The sequence below is a fragment of the Aquarana catesbeiana genome, linkage group LG03 (genome assembly GCF_042186555.1).
Source record: "Aquarana catesbeiana isolate 2022-GZ linkage group LG03, ASM4218655v1, whole genome shotgun sequence".
NCBI classification, from domain to species: Eukaryota; Metazoa; Chordata; class Amphibia; order Anura; family Ranidae; genus Aquarana; species Aquarana catesbeiana.
In genome coordinates this window covers 115512099-115536284 of record NC_133326.1, presented here as the reverse complement: position 1 = coordinate 115536284, position 24186 = coordinate 115512099, and the positions used below count along the sequence as shown (strand labels likewise).

Here is a 24186-nt window from a genome sequence, read left to right as displayed (position 1 = left end):
TCAGTCAGAGCTGCACAGTTTGCTTTTATCTACAGACAGCCTTTACCTTTACAGGCCTTTTTTTTTTTTTTTTTTTGGTAAAGGTAAACTATTCTTTTAATTTATAAAAATTAGCAACTTTTGTTTCTGAGTTCAAATAATCTCATGAAGTGTGTAAGCAACCTGTATACGATGTGTTGCTTTTCATTAACTTGCAGGATTAATGTTCACCACTAGAGGGAGTGTCTGGATTTCTTTTGGATCTCTATTTCTATTTTTATGACTGCTTCCTTTTCCCACACCCCTGTCAAGAAAATGCCTCGTTTATATTAAATCTTCTCTGAGACTTTTCTTTCTTTTCTTTTATTTCTGTGTGTTGTACTTGCAGTAGGCCACCCTCCCAAGCCTCTGCTTCTCCCATCTCCAGGCATTTGTATACTTGTGGCAGAGAGGCCTAGCCATATCCAGCAAGGCCCTGCAGGATCCCCAGCCTGTAGTAGGAAGTGAGGAGAGACAGGCACAAGACATGGCACAGGCACTGACCCAGGAAGAGGAGCAGGTAATCCTACGCAATGTTTTATATATGTGTATGATGTTGGGGTGCACACATGGAATGTATAATATGTTGGGGTGCACACATGGAATGTATGATATGTTGGGGTGTACACATGGAATGTATAATCAGTTGGGGTGTACACATGGAATGTATGATATGTTGGGGTGTACACATGGAATGTATAATATGTTGGGGTGCACACATGGAATGTATAATCAGTTGGGGTGTACACATGGAATGTATAATATGTTGGGGTGCACACAGAGAATTGTTGCTTCTTATGTAATTCATGTGTGACTACAGCTGTGCAGTCAGAATAAAAGAATCGAATGTTCCTGGACAGTGAAATGTGTTTGTCCTAATACTGTATTATGTCCAGGGACCATAAAGTCATCGTGTAACCATACCGTTCACACTGTACCTATAGAAACAACATTCAATGTCACTTTAGCAGAGGAATCGGAATGGATTTCCAATTAACTGTAGGCCAATTGGATCAAATTTCGATTGGACGGAGATGTTTGTGTGAGTGGCTATACCAGCCTTTATCAACCCTTTTAACTTAGAGGAACCCTTGAAGTAACATTTACCATATTTAAAGCCCCCCCCCCCGTTTATAGATCGCTAAAAAGGTCATTGGTGTCAGTGGTTACATATGTGAGCTTCGGAAATTGCTCACTGCACGTAGAACCCCTAGCAACTTCTGCAAGAACCACCATCGTTCCACAGAACGCTGGTTAAGAAAGGTAGTGCTATACACTTAAAGTAGTTGTAAAGCTTCAATTTTTTTTTTTTTTTTGTTTATAATAAAAATAACAAACATGTTATACTTAGGGCCCTTTCATTCACACGTGTGGACCGCTCAGATGGATGTCCTATTTTCTGTCCATCTGTGGGGACTCTGATCGGATGAAAACGGACAGGCGGTCTATAATCATCTGACCCCCCCCCCCCCCTCCATAGAGTAGAGCGGAGATCTGACAGGTCCCTCCATGCACAGTGTGCAGAGATGGACTTGTCATCCGCCGGCTCAGCGGGGATCAGCGGATCGATCCCTGCTGAGCAAGCGGATGTCTGAAAACTGATCCGCACGTGTGAAAGGGCCCTTAAGCCCATTATACAGAAAATACGGCTTTCAAATCGATCGTACGATAATCGGATCGCTAGTACAGAGCTTTCGAGAGCCGATCATGACAGTTCATCCGATATTATTCTATTTATATATATATATTTATTATCGGACATGCACAATTTTTTTTTTTTTTTTTCGTACCATGCCAGATTGTACGATTTTCATTTAACCAGTACAGCTATCGTTCGAAAATGCAATTCAAATGCATTACAACACATGACATCGCTTCCAAATTTTTTTTCTGTTGTATGGGAATTTCGATCTGAGATTAGCATGCAAAAATAAAAACGCACGATCGTTCGTCCGATAATCTCATGATGTGTACCGGGCATTACCTGCTGTGTGCAGCTATTTAGGAGACCTAATCATAAATATCAGTGCTGTTATTCTGACTAAAGTTTCTGTAGTAGATATTAAAATCTCCCAAGATTGGCCGTGAAAGCCTCTGCATAGTAAACATGACAGCAGGTGGTAAGTGGCGTTTTTCGGTGCTGATTCTGGAAGATTTTTGAATTTGCTGCAGAAACCCTGTGATGTGGGGACAAGGGACGAACCCTGATGTCTCAGGATCCTGCACACATTTCAGCAGGCTGCAAGACTAGGGCAATATATCTGGGACTGTATTTGCTCTTTTTACACTGGCTTATTGTTAATAATACATTTAGGCCCCTTTCACACTGGGGCGGTTTGCAGGCACTATTGCGCTAAAAATAGCGCCTGCAAACCGACACGAAACAGCCGCTGCTGTCTCTCCAGTGTGAAAGCCCCGAGGGCTTTCACGCTGGAGCAATGCGCTAGCAGGACAGGAAAAAAAGTCCTGCTAGCAGCATCTTTGGAGCGGTGTATACACCGCTCCTGCCCATTGAAATCAATGAGATAGCGTGGCTATACCTCCGGCAAAGCGCCTCTGGTTTTTAACCCTTTCTTGGCCGCTAGTGGGGGCGGTTTACAATAGCGACGCCTCAGTGTGAAAGGGGCCATAGAAAAAGGAGTGATTATAGTTTTGTCGAGGCCTATTATGGATACTGTTAGAGCATGGTGAGAAATGGCCAGCAGGCCTTACTTCCACCCATGGCACCCAGTTGTTTCTGCATGCGCCCCCCGTGTCCTTGTTAAAGTGGACCTTCAGTCATTTTTCCCCATTCATCTTTCAGGACAGCACCATAGAGAGACACCGGCTCCTCCCCTCTTAGGAAACACCGCCTTCCAATTCAATATTTAAATCTCATCCTCCCAACGGCCCCTCAGTTCAGGTGTTTCCTCCGGTGGGGAGACACTGCTTGGGAACCGTGGCGGATCAGTCAGGGAGACTGAAGCCAAAGATTTTGTGTGAGGAAGAGGGGGAGTCGGGTCTCTCTAGCTCTTTCCCTCTACTATTGTTTGTTCAGTTAGGTAAAGGCTGGGGAAGCCATACTTACCTGTTTTTAAAACTGAATTGGCGCGCCTCAGCCTCTCTTGGGGAAAGAGACAGCTGAGGAGGTCCGTGTTTCTTCTGCCCAGGGGGGCGCTGTGGGAAGTGCCTGAGTCTCTCCTGCTTGTTCAAGCAGCCAGCGTTTGAAGCTCTATGGCCGGGTCGGATGACGGGTGACGTCAGTTCCGGCGAGGGCAGGCACTTCCGACGATTCCGCGTCTTCCGGTTCCGGACGCGGGGAAAGAAAACGGACCGAGCGTTCGGCTGGTGCGACCCTCTTGCTTTGCTGTAGAGTCAGCTGTCGGGGGAAACGATCGACCACCATCCTCAGCGGACATGTCTGAGACAGAGGTCTCTAGAACTGCTCCAGGAGACAGTAGCACCAGCCATGCTAAGGTAAGTGGAACCCTGGGGTGGTGTTCCCTTACCTAAATCCCGATAGCTTCACGGGTGTTCTCCCCTCACTGGTGGTCGGGGGGAAGGGGAGTGTGTCTGGGACCCTGGTGGTGGTTGGTCCTGGGGGGGGCACTCCTGGTGGTCCTCTGTAAAAGCACTGGTGGGATTGGGCATTTATGGCGACTCTCTCTCTTTCTTTTTCAGAAAGCCACAGAGAAAAGCAAGTCGCCTCATGGTTCAAAGAAAAAATGCCCCTCTTGTAGAGTTAGTATGGGGGAATCCTGGACCAAGGCACTTTGCAAGGAGTGCATTGATGGATTAGTCAGGGAACAGGCAGCAGAACAGGGTACAGATCTTGCTGCATCCGTCAAAGAGCTTTCTAGCACCTTTCAGTCCTTTAAGGCACTCTTTTCTAGCTTCCAGTTGCCGCAAGCCCAAAGCAGTCCTTTACCAGTGCAGCAGAGTGTTACACCTAGCCCAGTGGATACTCCCTCTGTTAGTGGAGAGAGACCAGGGGGCTCCAGAGTGGAAATTGAGGAGGAGCCAGATAGCACCACTTCAGATTCTCAAAGGGAATCGGATGTGGTGGAGGTGGATGGGGAATCCACAAAAACCTCTCGCTATAAGCTTTCCCTGGACGAAGTGGAGGAGCTCTTGGGAGCTATTCACACCACTTTGGGAATTCAGGAAGAAAAGAAGGTGTTATCGCTCCATGACCAAATGTACAAAGGTCTTGGGGAACAAAAAAGGAAGGATTTCCCAGTCCATGATGTATTGGTTGAGGCCATAAAGAATGAATGGAAAGATCCTGAGAGAAAACCTTTCTTTTCAAGGGCTTTGAAGCGAAGGTTTCCTTTTTCAGAAGGGGAGTCTCTAGTCTGGAATAAGACCCCTAGGCTGGATGCTGCTTTTTCTCAGGTTTCCAGGCAAACAGATCTGGCCTTCGAGGACATGGGGGTTCTTGCAGACCCCATGGACAGAAGGATGGACTCTCTCTTAAAGAAGTCCTGGGATTCGTCACAGGGAAACCTTAAGCCTGCCATGGCGGTCACAGTAGTGGCCCGCAATATGGAATATTGGCTTACGCAGATAAAGGCGCATATTGAGGCAGGAACGCCAAAAGAGACTATTTTGGCTTCCTTTCCCATGCTACTTAAGGGTGTAGCGTATATTGCAGACGCTTCCGCCGAATCAGTGCGCATGTCCGCAAGGTCTTCAGCCCTCACTAATTCGGCTCGAAGGGCCCTATGGCTTAAGACGTGGCAAGGAGACAGCGCATCTAAAGTTAAACTCTGTGGAATTCCCCTCACAGGAGATCTCTTGTTTGGCCCAGGTTTAGAGACCGTTTTAGACCGGACGGCCGATAAGAAAAAGGCCTTTCCCATTAAAAAGAAGTTTGGGGAGCAGGCTAGAAGAAAGTTTCGCCCTCAGAGAAAGTTTGAAACCCCAAAAGGAGAGCGGCAGAAAAAAGCTTGGGGGCAGAAGGGCAAGGGGCGGGGAGGGGCGATTTTTCGCCCTCCTGAACAGCCCAAGAAGACCCAATGACGGGGTAACCACGGTGGGAGGAAGATTGGGGGCCTTCCTCCCACAATGGGAGATGATCACCTCCAACCAGTTTGTGTTAGGGATCATAAGAAGAGGTTACCAGCTAGAGTTCTCAGAACCTCCTCAGCACAGACTTCTGGTCACCGAGCTGCCAAAGTGTGCAGAGAAAGCATCAGCTCTTCTATCCTCCCTACAGGAGTTAGAGGAACAAGAGGTGATAGTGAGGGTTCCTGTAGAGGAGATAGGCAGAGGCTTTTACTCCCACATTTTTGTGGTCCGCAAGCCTTCGGGAAAATTCAGGCTTATCATGAATCTGAAGCCTCTGAATGTCTCAATTACCTACAGGAAATTCCGGATGGATTCTGTCTATTCGGTGAAAGCGCTTCTTCCCCCAAATTGCTTCATGGCGTCAATAGACTTAAAGGACGCTTATCTGCACATTCCAGTCGCAGAAAGTTACCAGAGGTTTCTCAGACTGGCGGTGAAAACTGGGGAAGGAACGTTTCATCTACAGTTCAAAGCACTCCCCTTTGGACTATCCTCTTCCCCCCGCATCTTCACCAAAGTGATGGTGGAGGTCCTGGCTTTCTTGCGGCTCAGAGGCATCTCTGTAGTCGCGTACCTGGACGACCTACTCCTGTTTGCTCCTTCCCCGGAGCAGTTGTACCAGGATCTTCAGGTAGCAAGAGACAGCTTAGAAAACCTGGGATGGCTCTTGAACCTGGAAAAATCCAGTTTGGTTCCGGCCCAAAAGGTCACCTTCCTGGGCTATGTACTGGATTCGACAAAACAAAAAGTGTTCCTTCCAGCAGAAAAAATCCAGAAGGTGGACAGAGCAATATTACTGCTCCAGGGCAGCAGTCAGATCTCAGTAAGGAAAGCAATGTCAGCACTGGGCTTACTGACTTCCACGCTTCCGGCAGTTCAGTGGGCAGGGCTGCACTTTCGCCCCCTACAGCTGTTTATTCTGAGTGTCTGGGACCACAGTCCAGCATCTCTGGACTCCCTTATATCTGTGCCAAGTCAGCTCAAAAGGTCCCTCTGGTGGTGGAGGAAAGGGTCCAATCTCTCACAGGGCCTGGAGTGGGTTCTTCCAGTGTCCAGAACGGTTACGACCGATGCGAGCGGCACAGGGTGGGGAGCACACCTAGATTCCCAGATGATGCAAGGCACCTGGGGAAAAAGAAGACGCAAAGAAGTCCTCGAACTGGAGGGAACTGAGAGCAATAGAGTTGGCTCTCAGAGCTTTTCAGAGAGAATTCCTGGGGCAGCATGTGAGGGTCCGTTCGGACAACTCATCAGCAGTGGCCTACATCAACAGGCAAGGGGGAACCAGGAGCAGATCCTTGTGGGGTCTGGCAGAATCCATCCTCAGGTGGGCCGAAGGGAGCATTCTCTCTCTCTCTGCAATACATCTGAAGGGGGAGCAGAACCACGTAGCAGATTTTCTGAGCAGAAAAATGCTGAAGGAAGGCGACTGGGTCTTGAACCAGGACATCTTCGAGATGATTACTCGGAAGTGGGGGGTCCCCTCCGTGGATCTCTTCGCCTCAAAGGCGAATACGAAAGCTCGTCTGTTCTTTTCCCTAAACAGATGGGACGGAGCAGCCGGGGTGGATGCACTAGCTCAGAGCTGGCGTTTCTCAAAGTGTTATGCCTTCCCCCCTCCCGTAATGATTCCAGCAGTTCTGAGAAAATTTCGGTCAGAAGACACAACCCTCATTCTGATCGCACCACACTGGCCAAGGAGGCCGTGGTTCTCCCTCTTGAAGAGTTTGACAGTGGAGCCTCCCTGGATTCTGCCTATCCGGGAGGATCTTCTCTCTCAGGGTCCAATCTGTTGCCCTCAGGTGGAGCGATGGAACCTCGCAGCGTGGCTACTGAGGAAGAATTGCTAAAGGCCAAAGGTTTCTCGGATCGGCTAGTGACAACTCTCCTAAATTGCAGGAAAAGAGAGACGCAAGCCATTTACCTAAAGGTGTGGAAACGCTTTAACAGTTGGTGCACAGAAAGCTCCTTCGATGTACGAAGTTCTGTAGCAGTATTAGAGTTTCTGCAGGCAGGAGCGGACAAAGGATTAGCCCTTAGCACCTTGAAAGGACAAGTATCGGCACTAAGCGTTTTCCTGGAAAAGCCGCTAGCTATAGATCCTTGGGTAGCTAGGTTTTTTAGAGCTTTAGGCAGACAGAGGCCTGTTAAAAGTTCCCCATTCCCAGTGTGGGATCTTTCCTTAGTTTTACAGTCTCTTACAGGGGATCCTTTTGAGCCATTGGAATCCTGTACCTTGAAGTTGATCACCCTCAAAACTGTGTTTTTGGTGGCGATCACCACAGCAAGGAGAGTAAGTGAACTCGAAGCCCTTTCTATTAGGGCGCCTTTTTTTCAGGTTTTTCCGGACCGTTTGATTTTTAAAACGGATCCGGCCTTTTTACCAAAAGTGGCCTCTAGTTTTCATAGGGACCAGGAAATTATTTTACCTACCTTCTGTTCGAATCCTGTGAGGGAACAGGAGCATATTTTTCACAAACTGGACGTTAGAAGGTGCGTCCTTCAGTACTTAGATAGTACAAAACAGTTTAGGAAATCCGATTCTTTTTTTGTATTGTTTTCAGGGGCTAGGAAAGGGTTCAAAGCCTCTAGACGATCAATAGCCAGATGGTTAAGGTTGGCCATTAGCCAGGCCTATGTAATCGGGGGTTTGGAGCCCCCGGAGGGTATTAAAGCACATTCCACCAGGGCAGTGGCAACTTCTCAAGCAGAGTGGGCTGGTGCTTCTCCGGAGCAGACCTGTAGAGCAGCAACGTGGTCCAGTTTTTCCACGTTTGTGAAGCATTACAGATTGGACCTGCTGTCAGCCAAAGACCAAGCCTTTGGGCGTAAGGTGCTGCAGGCAGTAGTCCCTCCCTAAGGTAAGGTGCTCGCTTATCCTCTCTATGGTGCTGTCCTGAAAGATGAATGGGGAAAAACGGAGTTACTTACCGGTAACATCCTTTTCCAGGAATCTTTCAGGACAGCACTAGTACCCACCCAGGTTTTTGATTATCTATGAGAACTCATCGCATGAGAACGTCAGGTAAGATAAAGATTTGTATGACGTATTCTTGTGTCTCCCCAGCTGGCCGGAGGAACTCGTGAAGAACTGAGGGGCCGTTGGGAGGATGAGATTTAAATATTGAATTGGAAGGCGGTGTTTCCTAAGAGGGGAGGAGCCGGTGTCTCTCTATGGTGCTGTCCTGAAAGATTCCTGGAAAAGGATGTTACCGGTAAGTAACTCCGTTTTTTTTCAACTTTCGATCTGTTGCTCTTGTTTTAACTTTGGATAGTAAAACTTTTTTTTTTTTTCCTGCCAGTAAATACCTTATTCAGCCCACTTCCTGTTTCTTATCTAATAGAATGTCTAAGCTTATAACATCTCTCTCCCTCTCTCCCTCTCCCCCTTCTATCTCCTGAGAGTTTTCCAGGAAGGGAGGGGGGATGAGCCATAAGAGGGCCAATAAGAGCTGGAGGTGTGTGTCTGTGTAAATCCAGGAAGTAAACAGACAGCAGCTTCAGCTGCCCACAGTTAAAATTGTTACAGCCAGACTCAGTGGAGGGAGATTTCTGCAGCATATGTGGCAAGTACAGAATCACAGTATATATAAAATAACATGCAAAGTGGTTGAAGGGAAGCTTCAGAATGGCAAAGATGTTTTTATTACTAATTATGTGAGCAGACTGCAGTTCCTCTTTAATGTTACTTCAGTGCATATTGCTAGTTGTTCATTTTATTTATTATCTCACGTGGGCCTCCTGTGGTTTTTTTTTTTTTTTTTTTAAACTACATCTGAGGTATGTAAGCACAGATACTCTGGTTTTGGGTTCCCTAAACTGTACAGAAAGGCAAAAGCATACATGGAGGTCACATTCTTTCACTTCATTACAATCCATCTATCGCTATGTGAGTTGGCAGGAACGATCCTTTCAGGGTAAGTCATTTGGTATTCACACTTCCTACCAGAGAAGTAAGGAGAACATTCATATATCCCAGTGTGTTGCAACACATGTTTTTATGCATTGAGGAGCAATGCGTTGGACAGCTTATTAAAAACAAATGGGCTGTCAATGCACAAAAAAGGTTGTGCATATAATTTTTTTTTAAGCATGGGGCAATGCCTCTGTGTTGTGGTGTGCTAAATCTCAGGATTGTTACAGTGCATTTCAGATGTGTGTTGGGGTTCAATTAATTTTGCATTACTACACATCACAACGCCCAGTCCTGAGAATTCATAAAGCGTGTCACTGACATGCTTTAGAATGATATTACTCCACTGCACAACTAATGGCAGTGCTTGTGACAGATTAATTAAAAGAGAAGTGGGCTAAATCTCTTTTGGCCATACTTCTCCTGTAGGTCACAGGAGTGCACTTATTTATGCTCTCCCGTGAATGGGTCATTCGGTATTTTGGCTCTGATGAAGAGGGTTTACCCTCGAAATGTGTCAGCCACCACGAATGCCTCCTGGTCTTCCCACTCTATTGGTAGACTACAGCAGACCTGAAGGAGATTGGTCTCATATGCTATGATATGCGTACATCTTATCTGTGTTTGTGAGTATAATAATTGTTCTATTTTCAAATAAAATTTACTGTGGTAATGCACTAGGTCGGTGCACCCTTTTCTTGTTGTTGGTTCTTAGTCTGCTCTCATGTCACCCAGACTCAGCTGACAGCAGGCAAAAGCCCGCTGTTGGCTGACCTCACAGAGCCGGTCCCGCCTCTGCAGGGATCACAACAATAATGTCGGGATCCGCCACGATGCCTGACTGGCAGCTGATTCAGCCTCTCAGTGCGCCACTGGTAGCCTGAGCCAGCCATTTCTACCCCCTTCACAGCCCAGTGCTGGAGGGACAGAGCGGTGACAGTCACTGATTAGAGTGGACCCAAGAACTGAGCGATCAGTGGTCTTTGATCACTCAGTTCTCAGTGTAGAGCTGGCTGGGCACAGCTGCAGCTCAGATCAATGCTGCAGCCACCTAGGCGAGAAGGTATGTTTAATTTTTTTAGGATCCCACACTTCTTTTTTTAATTTGTCAAAGGAGACATGGTGGGGGAGGGCAACACTGAGGCCAGGGCGTCCATAGTGGATCTGCCCTAAGTCTGGATCTATCACACAGGCCCAGCAACCGAGGAGCTGAGTTGTTGGGTGGGTGGAGCCTGATGGGGATGGTGAGAGACTAGTCACCATTAGAGCTGCCTCCCTTAGATTGAAAACAGACTGCAGAGGGCCAATTCCATAGCCATTAAGACAGCCCAATAGCGGCTGTAGAATCTGCCTACTGGTGCCTGCTGTGAATCATGAAGGAGAACTTTGAAAAACTAGTTTCCCATCAGGTCCGCCATCCTTGAGGTTGACAGCAGGCTGCTATGGACAAATTTAATAGCCTGTCGCGGGCTGTGTTTCGGGCTACAAAATCCACCCACTGCCATCCACTTTCAATCACAAGGCAGGCGAAATTGATAAGGAACTAGTCTCTCAGAATCCCCTTTAGGCTCTACCCAATGTTACTGTTTAGCCCCATGCCACTGGTTGCTAGGACACTGGCAGCTTGGGTCCTAGCAACCAATGAAACCAATAAACAACACAATACTAAAATGAATACACTGCAGCTCCACTCTGACCCGTCTCTGTATGCCAGCTAAGAGTTGAACCTAATTACTTCTAGTTTCCTTATCAACGAAGTGGCGGAAATTCTTTTTACATTTTTTGCAGCCATAGCAAGACATTGTGAAAGTGGTGCAAAAAAAGAACTACCCAAATCTGTTGCACATGTCAAAACTCTTACCAAAACTGTTGCAAGGCTTTTATGAATTGGGCACAGTACTTTCTAACGGGACCATACTGCCAAAAAAAAAGTTGCAAATGCTCAATGGATTTTCCCATGAATGTGTTACCATGCATTATAATGTGGGCCATGATGCTTGTTGGTGTGAATGAGCCCATAATGAAGCTTTACCTTGACATTCCCTTTTACAGGGGAAGTATATGTTGTATTTGCGCAAGCCTTTGAAGGCATAGTACTGCCTATGCAAATAAGGGATGTCTGTAGATAAAAACAAACTGTGCAGCTTTGACCAGTTATTTTATTTATTCATTTATTACAGGTGCTTCTATAGCGCCGTCAATTTACGCAGCATTTTACATACAGTTGGGAAAGTAATTATTTAATCCCCTGCAGATTTTGTAAACTTGCCCACTTACAAAGAAATGAAGGGTCTATAATTTTTATCATAGGTTTATTTCCAATGATAGAGACAGAATATCATCCAAAAATCCAGAAAAAACACATGATACAAATGTTATAAATTCAGATGCAGTTCAGTGAGTAAAATAAGTATTTGATCCCCAAGCAAATGGATCCAAAAAATTGTGTGCTGTTCCTTTTAAGTCAGATGTCAACCGGTGATATACCAATTGTGAGAAAATAAAGTGCAAGTGCTAATACACTGAAACGTGCAATACAATATAGCATAGAATTGAGAAATGAAATATAAAAAAAATGCAACAATAGTAATGAAAACTCCACTATCACGATGAATAAAGTGCTCAGTTCTCTCAATCCAATGTCCCTTTTCAAAGGTGCTCCAGTGCTGCCAAAATGTGCACCTTAGTATGAAAAAGATAGCCTCTTACCAGAAAACATGGATCTCAATTACAGAGATCAAAACCAGCCCGCAATCAATCTCCACAATGGAAGCTTCAATCTCATAGGGATCTCGACCGTGTTTTAAATGAAAGTCGCTCACCAGGCGGACATGTATGAAATGCAAACAACAAGGAGAAGCCACAAAGCATAAAACAGGTGGGTAGGTAAATAAAGGAATACACTTGCAATGATGCTGAAAAATCAAGCTGGACGCGGTGTCACCCGTCACAAGTGCACTCCACCTGGTACTCACTCCACTGAGCACTTAATTCATTGGCACGTGGTAGTGAACGTTTCATTACCATTATTGCATTTTTTATATTTAATTTCTCATTTATATGCTATATTGTATTGCACATTATTCAGTGTAGTAGCACTTTTATCACAATTGGTATATCACTGGTTGACATCTGACTTAAAGGAACAGCGCACTATTTTTTATATCCATTTGTTTATTGTTGCCTAGTATTCAGACATTTTGTTTTGCATCGGTTCACGACATTATAGAGGATTAGCGCAAAAATATTATTTTTTCCTTTTTTGATCCCCAAGCAAAACAGGAGGAAAGCTGTTTCTTGTAGTTGGTTACAGGGCCGTCTTTAAGGCAGGGCAAAAGGGGCAGCTGCCCTGGGCTCTGCCATTGTTGTGGGGCCTAAAGCAGCTGCCTCATACTTGCCAACTATCCCAGTTTAAATTCCCTCGTACTTTGAGGTTTTAGTCCTGTGCTGCGTCCTGATATCTCAGTGTGAAGTTCTGTTACTAATGCTGCCCAGCTCTGTCCTATTGTTGTGTACAGATGACTCACCTGCAGACCCTGTGTTTACATGTGAATAACCGGCATTGATATGTAAATAGCGGCATAATTCATATGTAAATAGAGGCAGTATTCATATGTATATCATTCCCCCCTGAGGTCATATCCACCATCACCTATACTGAAAGCTGCCCACTGGGGAGATAAAGGAGCATACTTGAAATTCCTGCCTACAACTGTGGTCATTAAGCCTACCATCAGCCTGTTCTGCAAAGGTAAGCAAATTACTGGGGGGAGGGTAGTGTGGGGTGTGCAGAGGTAGGCAGAGAAGGAATTACAGTTTGGGGTGCACAGGTGAGCAAGGAGGGGATGTATAGAGGTAAGGAAGGTGGGAGCAAAGATGAGCAGAGTAGGCAGGTAGAGTTAAAGGGGAGGGGGAGTGGAGAGGATGGGGGAGGTTTGGGGTGCAGAGGTTAGCTGGGGTTTTGGGGTGCAAAGGTGTACTGACAGGGTGGATAAAGATGTAGGTCACGTGTAGGGCAGCCCATTCATTTCAGTAGGCTGCTAGAAATGCAGAAGAAAGTCCCAAACCCTTTTTCAAAATCACACGGTGCCAAGGCACATGCCAGTAGATGTGTGAGGGTGTCATTAACAATTAATGGCACTGATGTGTATCTGCTTAAGGGCAGCACGTTTCTATGGTGTCAGGAAATCGATTTTGCATGCATTCCCGACACACAAATGTGAACGCAGGCTAAATGTCTCAGTTACATTGGTGGTCAGTGTACATCTTCTCATTACATTGGTGCTTGGTGTAAAATCATTTCATTCACACTAGTGGCCAGTGTGAATGTCCCACTTACATTGGTGGTCAGCGTAAATCCCTCCTTACATTGGTGGTTACTGTGAATGCTTCTATTACATTAGTGCTCAGTGTAAACCCCTATTACATTGAAGCCAGTGTTGAAACTCCTCTTTATATTGGTAGTCGGTAAGAAAAAATCAGCATTGCCATTCATCACACCCTCCACCAGCACTGGCACTGATCCCAGGAGTTCTAGGATCCCTATGGGTTTTCTGTTTATTAATGATGCGTCCCCTCACCTCCCCAGTCCACAGTGTGAAGGCAGTGAGGAGCGTATGTGCTGTAACCTCTAGCAACCAATCAGTAAGCAGTAATGATGTGCAGTAACATCTAGCAACCAATCAGTAAGCAGTAATGATGTGCAGTAACATCTAGCAACCAATCAACAAGCAGAAATCCTGTGCTGTAACTTCTAGCAACTAATCAGTGAGCCGTAATGTGTGCTGTAACCTCTAGCAACCAGTCAGTGAGCCGTAATGATACACTGTAGCCTCTGGCAACCAATCGCTGCCTGATCTGATTCAATAAATGGATTTTGAGTCTAGCTGCTATTTATTGTATGTCTCAGAGCAGGTGGAGAGCGAAACTGCATGGAGGGGGCTCAAGAAATTTTTTTGCCCAGGGTCCAATCAATATTAAAGACGGCCCTGGTTGGTTACCAGGTTTGCACACATCTCAGGAGGGATTTTGGTCCACTCTTCTTTCCAGATCTTCTCTAAATCCTTTAACGGGTTGTAAACCTTTGTGTTTTTTCACCTTAATGCATCCAATGCATTAAGGTAAAAAAACACCTGGCAGTGACCGACCCCCCAGCCCCCCCGTTTTACTTACCTGAGCCCTGGAACTTGACCTGGCGGCGACGCGCTGTCTCTCTGTCCAGGGTTCTCGGCTCTTGATTGGATAGATTGATAGCAGCACAGCCATTGGCTCCTGCTACTGGCAATCAAATCCAATGATGCGGGGGCGGGGCCGAGTCATACATTCTGCGGCTATGGACGCTGAATGCTGGACTGGGTAGAGCGCCCGCAAGGTAACCCCCTCGGGAGAGCGCTTCTCCTAGGGGGTTATCTGATGTGGGGAGGAGCCGCCGGGGCCCCCAGAAGAGGACGATCGGGGCCACCCTGTGCAAAACGAGCTTCACAGTGGAGGTAAGTGTGACAGACCTAGCCGGGACAGAGGCTGTTGGAGAGAACTGAATGCAAGCCTGTTGCCTTTTGATTATGGGCCCTAGCATTTGGGGGAATGGTGCTCTCTGTGAGCTGTATGCCTGGGGTTGGTGTTACTTTGGATTCAGCTCCATGTCCCCCCAAAACACACAGACTCTGGGAACCCTTTATATGCCATATTAGAATGATAAGACTGAATTATACTGTTGGGACACATCCTGTGAGGAGATGCTGGTGTCATCAATTCCAACTACCTGTGTTTATGTTAATTGAATGAGCTGATCACATTGTCCTCTATACAATGTAGGAGACGGGACGACTCCTATTGGAGCTGCTGCTATTGTGAGAAGGTGTCCTGTGATAATTAACTCAGTCTGGGCAAAAGGTCATGTCTCAGTCACCTAGGCTGTATAAAGGATTAGTTAATTAGCTCATGTTAATTAGGTTACGTTTGTATTGTTAGAGTAATATTTTCTCCTGTATATAGGACTGTATTCTGGTTCTGAATAAAGTGAGTTCATGTTAGCAACAAGCAAGTGTCACCTTGTTTTGTGCTCAGAGAGGTTGGAATATCTGATATCGGTATACAGACTGGGAGGAAGTGGTATATGACGGAAGCACTCAAGCGGAGTGTGGGACATTCCGTGACATTGGTGGCAAGCAGCGGGAAAGCTTCCTGCAGTCTGGGACATCCAAACTTCTATCTAGATCCAAGGTCCAGATAGCAGGAGAGGAGAGGTACAGATACCAGCCGCCATGGATGAGGAATTCAGAAGGAGGTTGCGAGAGATGCAGATACAGCACAGAGGACCAGTATCAGAGCAGGTCCTGCTGGGATGGTGTGATTCTATTCGCTGCAAACTCTGGAAGGAAGCGCTAGCCCGTGAGCAGTGACACCAGGGAAAAGTTCTCCCCTCCATCGAGGAAAGGTACTGGTCGCAGTACGAACTGCGGGTGCGGTTTTTGGGAGAAAAACCACACAAGAAGCAGACAGCTGAATTAAGCAGGCTGGTCTGGGCAGAGATAAAGCTGGATGAGAGCTACAGAGCCCTCCGGTGGCATGTATCCCAAGCATGTCCCTGGATAGCGGATGACAGCCCAACGGAAGGCTTAAGCTACGGCGGCTTGGGACTGTTGTATGTGAAGCTGACAGGGGACTCTAACTTTGGGAGTGATTTGGAGTGGCGGGTGGACGAAATCATGGATTTCAGAGAAGGGCTACTGAACATTTCGGAAGTGCACTGGGCACAGAAAGATTTGGAGTTTCTGGCCGTTCAGGAATGGGAGCTAGAGATCGCCTACAGATGGCTGCTAGACATTGCTCAGTGCCAGGGCTGGGCTCCCTTTGCCTGGGACTATCAGGAAATACCAGCTGACAACCCTGAAATCCTGGCTGAAGAGTCGGTAATGTGGCAGAGCAATAGTGTGCTTTGCCAACCTGCCCCCGCAGCTATGGAGGCGGAGGTCTTATGGCGGATGCAGCAAGTGCTGAGTGACCTTGATGATCCTGTTTCTGCATGGGATGATCTTGGATGGAGGAATGTGCCTGTCCAGCAGCATGCCAGAGAATCTGCAGTGGAAAATCTGGAGATTGCCATCCCCAAACCTGAAGTGCTGACAACAGGGCAAAGCTCTGCTAACCTCTGCCCAGCACTGATAGTATCTTCTGGATTCCATGGACAGGAGATGGTGAACCTCCATCCCCAGACACCAGTTGCAGAGACAGGGGATTTGATAGACTTTTCTGCTGAGGAAGAACCATCGGGTGAGCCCCCAGCAGAAGAGTTGGGATTAGGGCCAAACTTCATTGCGCTCTGCTCAGCACTGATGGCATCTTCTGAGTTCCACGGACAGGAGATGGTGAACCCCAGGGTCCCCAGGCATACAGCTCACAGAGAGCACCATTCCCCCAAATGCTAGGGCCCATAATCAAAAGGCAACAGGCTTGCATTCAGTCCTCTCCAACAGCCTCTGTCCCGGCTAGGTCTGTCACAGTAAGTATGATATGTTTGTTATTTTTTTAAAAATAAAAAACAATCCTTTACACTCATTTTAAGGTCTGGAGACAGGCTGGGCTACTCCATGACCTTAATGTGCTTCTCCTTAAGCCACTCCTTTGTTGCCTTGATGGTATGTTTTGGGTCATTGTCATGCTGGATGACCCATCCACAACCCAACTTCAGTGTTCTGACTGAGGGAAGAAGGTTCTTATCCAAGATTTTACAATACATGGGGCCCCATCCATTGGTCCCTCAATGTGGCAAAGTTGGACTGTACCTTTTGGCAGAGAAACAGCCCTAAAGCATAATGTTTTCACCTCTGTGCTTGACTGTAGGGATGGTGTTCTTAGGGTCATAGTCCGCTTTTTTCTTCCTCCAAATGCGGCAAGTCTAGTTAATGCCAAAGAGCTAAATTCTGGTCGCATCTGACCACAGCACTTTCTCCCAATCCTTCTCTGTATCATTTAGATGTTAATTGGCAAACTTCAGACGGGCCTGTACATGTGCCTTCTTGAAGAGGGGGACCTTGCGGGTGCTGCAAGGATTTCAATCCATGGCGGTGTATTGTGTTACCAATGATTTGTTTGGTGACTTTGGTCCCAACTGCCTTAAAATCATTCACAAGATCCGCCCATGTAGTCTGGGCTGATCCCTCACTTTTCTCATGATCATCTATACCCCGCGGGACAAAATTTTGCATGGAGCTCCAGACTGAGGGTGATTGCTGGTTATTTTGTATTTTTTCTGTTTGTGAATAATCTCTCCAACAGTTGTCTCCTTCTTGCTGATGGTCTTGTAGCCCATTCCAGCCTTGTACAGGTCTACATTCTTGTCCCTGATGTACTTTGACAGCTCTTTGGTCTTGCCCATGATGGTGAAGTTTGAATGGCGGAAAGAGATTCTGTGGACTTTTGTATACATAACAAGTTGTCCTTAGGATCACCTTATTAAATTGACAGGACTAATCTGTGTACCACATGAGCACATACTGTAGCCAGTCTGTGGGAGCCAGAATTGTTTGGTAGGGGATCAAATACTTATTTTACTCACTGAACTGCAACTCCATTTATAACATTTGTATCGTGTTTTTTTCTTAATTTTTGGTTGATATTCTGTCTCTATCATTTAAAATGCACCTATGATACAAATTATAGACCCTTAATTTCTTTGTAAGTGGGCAAACTTACAAAATCTTCAGGGGATCACATAATTATTTTCCCCACTGTATATATTGTACGTTTACATCAGTCCCTGCCCTCAAGGTGCTTATAATCTAAGGTCCCTAACTCCCATTCATACATACACATACTAGGGCCAGTCTAGACAGGAGCCAATTGACGTACCAACATGTCTTTGGAGTGTGGGAGGAAAGTTGAATAATGCTCTTTCTATAGATGTTGGTCATTTACGTACCTCATGAAGCGTGACTATAAAACAACCAGGACATTGCTTAGAGAGGCCTAGCTGTTGCTGTTTACCTCCATCATCACAGTTTTTCTCGAATTCAAACCCCCTCACATACTCTTTCTCTTCCCTGATACAGTAGCTCTGAGCTCAGCATTTGAGAGCTTGCTCCTATGATGATGAAGGTGAACGGTAAGAGCTTGGGTCTCTTAGCAATGTCCTAGGAGTTTTCCAGTCAGGCTTCATGAGGAGCATAAATAATGGCCTATACCTACAGTAAGGATGCTATTCAACTTTAGTCAAAGCTTCACAGTTTGTTTTTATCTACAGACACCCTTATCTGCATAGGGAGTTTTTTGGTAAATACTACGCGGTTGTATATGAATGGGTGGCATTTGGCGGACACTGACCACAACAGGTATTATAATACTTGCTGGAACAACTAAAGCATTGCAGGCACTGTAAGTATACAACCCTCTCTGGCTGCCTTTGCAGCTAAAGGGGGGCTTTTGGTAAAAAATGTTGCTTAACTGCCACCATGTTTATCTTTGCCAACTGCACTCGTAAAGTTGGCTTAAGATAAGAAGGCAGACAGGCATATATTAGTATGCTCTTGGTGGGTCTGTGGCAGGAATGATGACTGCAAGCTTCCGTTTTCCTTAGAAGTGATTTCAACAATTTAATCTTTTCTGTAAAAAAAATTTGGACTTTTTTTGACTGAACTAAAATAATTTAAAAAGTTCAAATTTAATATTTTAAGATGGCCTTGGTATACGTGAGAAGGCGGCACATGATTGATTTATGAATTATTTTGGTGAGCAAAATATAAATACATACAACAGCCTTACTCAACTTTCAGAGGCTGTTTTTTTTAAAAACTGGAGTAAATGAAAATTGTGAACTGTAATTCTGAAATTTACAATAGAAAAACAATCCTGGTAAGTGATTGGTTATTATAGGAAACAATTCCATTTGTCTTTACATTAGTTATATTTTTGTACACTGTAAATACTGTATATCAGTTCTGCAGATCTTAACATTGAACAGTACTCCTTTCCCTGGCCTCTCTGATATTTTTACTTACCTACTTATATTTCGGTCCTCAGGCTACTCGGCGGTTCCTGCAGGAGATGAATTCCTGGACTTCCTTCCACTCCGTTCCTCCTCTCTCCTGGGATGTTGCTGTGAAATTTCTCATGGCTAGAAAATTTGATGTTGTTAGAGCCATAGAACTCTTCCACTCATACAGAGTAAGGGAGACATACATAACGGTCATCAGTGCTTTCCATCTTTCTCTGTATCTCTGTATTATCAGCTTGCATCTGCTAGATATAATACATTTTCCGGCCATCACAATTCTCTGAAAAATATTGCCATTAAGTACAGTTTTAGGCATGCATAACAAATATAAAGGCCTAATTAATTACTTTGTTGCACTGGTCATTTATTAGACCTTTATATTCCTTTTATACTAATATATGTAATTCTGTTTAACGATTGAAGTGTAAGTAAAGGCAAAACCTTTTTATTTTTTTGGATAGAGATAAAGTTTTTTTTCTCTTTGCAATCTGTGTCTTATTGAGATTTTTTTCACTTACTGTCCCATAGCCAGAACCAGAAGTGAGAGGAAATCCCTCCAAAGTGAGGAAATCCCAAGTGTTTCACCAGAACTAGTGTCCCATTGGAAGATTTCCCCAATTTGGCCCATTTCAGATGGGCCGAAACCAGTTTTGCTCAGCAGGGGATCTCTCCGCTGATCCCCTGCTGCGCTGAGGGGAGCGGCCAGATGATAGATCCATGTCCACTCTTTAAAAGCCCTCTCTGCTGTATTGACAGTCAGATGTAAATGGACCGGCTGACCTTTTACTCTTGACTGCCCTCCCATCTGGCCAGATGGAGGGGAACGGATCCCCTTCCATTTGTCCTTTGCCTGATAGAAGGTAGCTGACACAGGTCTGTTTACATGGGACTGCCAATAGAGAAGAATGGCGGGTCCAATCAGGACTGCCTGAAAAATGGACAGGTGGACATCAGACAACCCCTGTGAAAGAGGCCTATAAGTATTTTGATGCAAATTTGGGATTTCCTTTTACTTTCACTTTCTTTTACAAATAATCAACAGGACAAATAAAGAGGGAGGGGGATCTCCCTATCAGGGGTACAAACAGCAATACAACTGTTCTACTTCATCTCCACTCTGTCCAAAAAAAGTTTTGCCTTTTAGCTACATGTTAATCAGTAAAAATATCCATGATTCAGTGGGAAGGAGCATATGTACTAGGGTTCTGAATTCCAAAGAGACTGAAGACATTTCCCAGCATGCACTGTAGAATTTACATTGGTTCAACGCAAACATTTTCTCCTTTAGTGTCACTGTTCACATCATGCCATGTACAAATGACAGTGCTCGGGGCTGATTTTTCAGTTTAGCATGACAGATCCCTTCTAACAAAATCATGTGCATTGCATTTAGGCTAGGGCTACACTGGTGATTTTAATCTCTTGGTGCTGAGAGATTTAACTCTTTGCTGGCAGTTACCTGAACAGGCTAGAACCACACAGAGTTCATCTATCCTCCTGGAATGCTTGCAAGGATGAAGAGAAAACACAGTACTCATGGAACATTATTGTGCCAAAATAGGGGTATTGCACACAAAATCAATAAAAATACAGGATCTGTATTACACTCACTAAAAAAATGTCTAAAATGTGTCCAATCGACATAAGCCATATCCAGACTATTTTGAAGAATATGCAATCAAACTATGAAAGCGTGCTAAATCAATGCGTTTCACATCCGCACTCACATGTGTAGTCGATTGGCTCACAATGCATGTACAGACAAAAGGACAAGATTAAAGGGACCATCAACAGAATCCTCCACATAACCACATAAATATCTGCCAGAATAAATTAGTTACAAATGTGATCAACATAATCCATGCCTGAAGATTTGCATTTGATATACTGCTGCGCAAAGATCATGAGACATAAAAAAATGCAAGAATACCCATATTATTCTCCAGCTCCTCTGCTTAAAAATTTTACATACTGTAAGTGTAGCCTAGTACTAGGCGGAAAGGAGCAAGCCATGAATATCTGCAGTTGCCTGCACATTGAAAGCGAACAGACAAGTTGGATTTCAATGAGCTACCAACTCCCGTCAGCAGTGGCAGTGCCCAATGGACTGTGAAGCTGACCGCAGTGGAAGATGGGAGTTGAGGTTAAAGCAGGGAAAATTATTGTGGACCTCCAATACTCAATGGACTACAGCTCCAAGAGGAGGCCAGGACGGGGACAGAGCAGAGCAGTATTTGCCCAGGCTGTCTTTGAATTGCATAGTCTTTCTGCAGCGGTAGGCTGAAGTGAACAAATCCCCCCGTTAGATCTGCTTGTACCAAGAGCTGAGGCTTCAGGCATGCAATCAGATTAGAGAGAAGTTCAGAAAGCATCGGGACTGAGACTGACCCTATCACTGGAAGTATACTTGATTTGATTGTAGCCGTATTAGTGCAATTGTGACAGAGAAAATTGAGTACTGTCCGTGATACTTTTTTTATTTGCACTAGCATACAATTTTTCAGGACAAGCTTTCGGGGTATGTCCCCTTCTTCAAGGTCCAAGCAGTACTGATTCACAAATTTTTAAGCAGAATGTTAAAGAAGGAAAAAAAAAAAAAAAACATTCTGCTTAAAAATTTGTGAATCAGTACTGCTTTGACCTTGAAGAAGGGGACATACCCCGAAAGCTTGTCCTGAAAAATTGTATGTTAGTGCAAATAAAAAAAGTATCACGGACAGTACTCAATTTTCACTGGAAGTATACAAATGCAAAGCATAGGTGGAGCTAAAGTTAAAGCACCAATTGAGGCACCATCCCCATCACAATACAAGAATTTGGGGATTTTAGTAGTTTAGTCTTCTAATAAAATTGCTTGCAAATTTAATACAAGGTGTAGCAAATAGAACAAATGGGGGATCAATGGAGAAGGGATTTTTTTCCATGATCTTGCAATGCTCCATTCATTCAATTTCTTACTAGTAGCAGAATCTGCTATGTAGCTCTAGCCTATTCAGGTGCCAGCAAATAGTTAAATCTCCTAGCAGCATGACATTAAAATTGCAAGTGTAACCCTAGCTTTACATCCTTACATACCTTTCTTAGAAATATGAACATGATTTTGTGGTATGTTTTTAAAAACAAAAATGTCATTAAATGTGGTTCTAAATTTTTCAATTACAAAGCAAGGCATTGCCACTGTCAAGAGAATTATGTTCCATAATGATTAGAAAAATAACTACATTTCTTTATGGGTGGTTTTGAAAGATAATACATGAAGACCTTAAATTGTGTTAACATAATTGAAACAGTGGCCATCAACATCCATAGTATTTTTTTGGACCCTAAAGCCCAAAACGGCACAGCACAAAAAAACCCTTGCTGGGCATAGATGGGGGTGTGGTTGCAGAAGAGGCATTATCCTATCTTCCCGATGCTGTCCTCTTCTCCCTTTAGCTCTGATCTGTGGGCGGAGCCTTGCGTCTTTGTACAGTGCAGGCCTATTAACCGTGTATTGTATGTGGGAAAGGCAGGAGTGCAACTGCAGCCAGAGCAGCTTATAGAGGGCACTGCAGGGGACCACTCCCACAGATTGAGGGAGCCTGCTGGAGCAAGGAAAAAAGCACCCCCCTAGACCTAACGAGAATTTAACTCTTGCAGTGTGGGGGGCGCAACTGCAAGGGTTAATTTATTGTTGTGCCTGGAGTTGGGCTTTAAAGAAAACCTATGATTTGTCCATGCAAAGAAAAGTGACTGGTTCGATTTGTCATCACTAGCAGCACGTTTTCACCAACTCTTTGATCTCCTACCGCTTTGGGTTATGGTGAAATATGTGACTCACTCACTTCCTTAGCATGTGATAGTGCTTTACTTGATGATTGGCCACACCCAATGCTGTCACTTGGGAACAGGGAGGGATTTCTGAGCTCTGTGTAAGCTCCATGTTGCAACTAGAATGGTATACAGTGCTTGGGGAGGGAAGCGGAGGAGAAGTAAGAATATGGGGTTTGGGGGCTGTGCATTATAGTGCATCTTTATATTAAAGTCTGTGTAGCTGATATTGAAAAAAAACATAAAGGGACATAACTTACAATCAATAGGATGTGTCCCTTGTGCTGATTCCTTTTTTGTTAGTAGAAATCCTGCTCAGTCCATGAGATGGACTAGGTACTATGGGATTTGTCATGTTCTAAACAAGCACAAGTGAGAGGGGGAAAAAAAAGAGAAGATCATGGAGGATGTTACAACGAAGCAGAAAAACACAGAAAAACACAGAGGGAAACGGTTTCATGAAAAAAAGAAGACAGGGCCCATAAAGTTATAATTAAAGGCAAAACTTGGTCAGGATTTTATTGCTACCCCATGCCCCCTTTTAGGGAAATTCACCCTCTCTATTTCTTCTATTTACCGTTATCATTAAAAGTAAATCCCAAATTTTGGGATTTACCCAAAACAGTAATTGAGGGGACATCTTCCAATGGGGACACTAGTTCTGGGGGGCCACAATGGATTCCCTAATTTGCAGGGATTTCCACTTACTTGTTTCAGCTTTGGGACAGGAAGTGAAAAATCTCCCCAATGGGGCACAGATGGCAAAAAAAAACTGACAGGGGTTATAACCCTCCCTTAATCCAAAATGAAAAAAAAAATACCTATAGTTCTACTTTAAGGAGTGGATGTGTATAGATTATTTTAGTAATATGATCTTTCTATATTGATCAACAGCCGGTATATTTTTCACTGACTAATATATCCACTATTCAATTATAAAAGTATTTAGTTTGTAAATAGAATCTTTATGTTATGGTCCATCCCACAACCTGTTTCATAAATTATATGTTCCATGGAAGTGCTTTTTGATTTACTGCTTCATCAAGTTCCATATCTACTTGCTAGGAGACACGTCAGAGAGAAGGGATCGTGCGGCTGAATCCTCTGCAGGAACCTTTACTGTCTGAACTGCTGAGTGGAAAGTTTACTGTGTTGGTGAGTGATCCTGTACGTTTAGTAAAAAGTTCTGTGCAATTGGCATAAAACCTTGTGAAAGAGCCATTAGGCTCTTATTCCATTAATTCAACTGCAAGGGCAGCCACAATTAGTTTTGGTTCCGAAACAGACATCTCATTTGCTGCATGGGTCTGCTACCTGGTAATTCTGAGTTTCCATTCCATTGCATAGAAAATCAACCCGTTTTCTGGAAAATTTCACGGCAGTCGGTACCTGACCTTTCCTCTTT

The 24186-nt window shown here is 44.7% G+C and overlaps 1 protein-coding gene across 1 annotated transcript in view; it reads left to right on the top strand.

The window, feature by feature from the left end:
* Positions 1-213: 213 nt before the first annotated feature.
* PTPN9 (protein tyrosine phosphatase non-receptor type 9) overlaps positions 214-24186 on the top strand; it is a 98161-nt gene continuing 74188 nt past the window's right edge. Inside the window, exons 1-3 of the mRNA XM_073619034.1 lie at positions 214-538; positions 18998-19141; positions 23847-23936. Coding sequence (XP_073475135.1) covers positions 506-538; positions 18998-19141; positions 23847-23936 — 267 coding nt within the window. The 5' untranslated portion in view covers positions 214-505. The remainder of the gene's footprint in view (positions 539-18997; positions 19142-23846; positions 23937-24186) is intronic.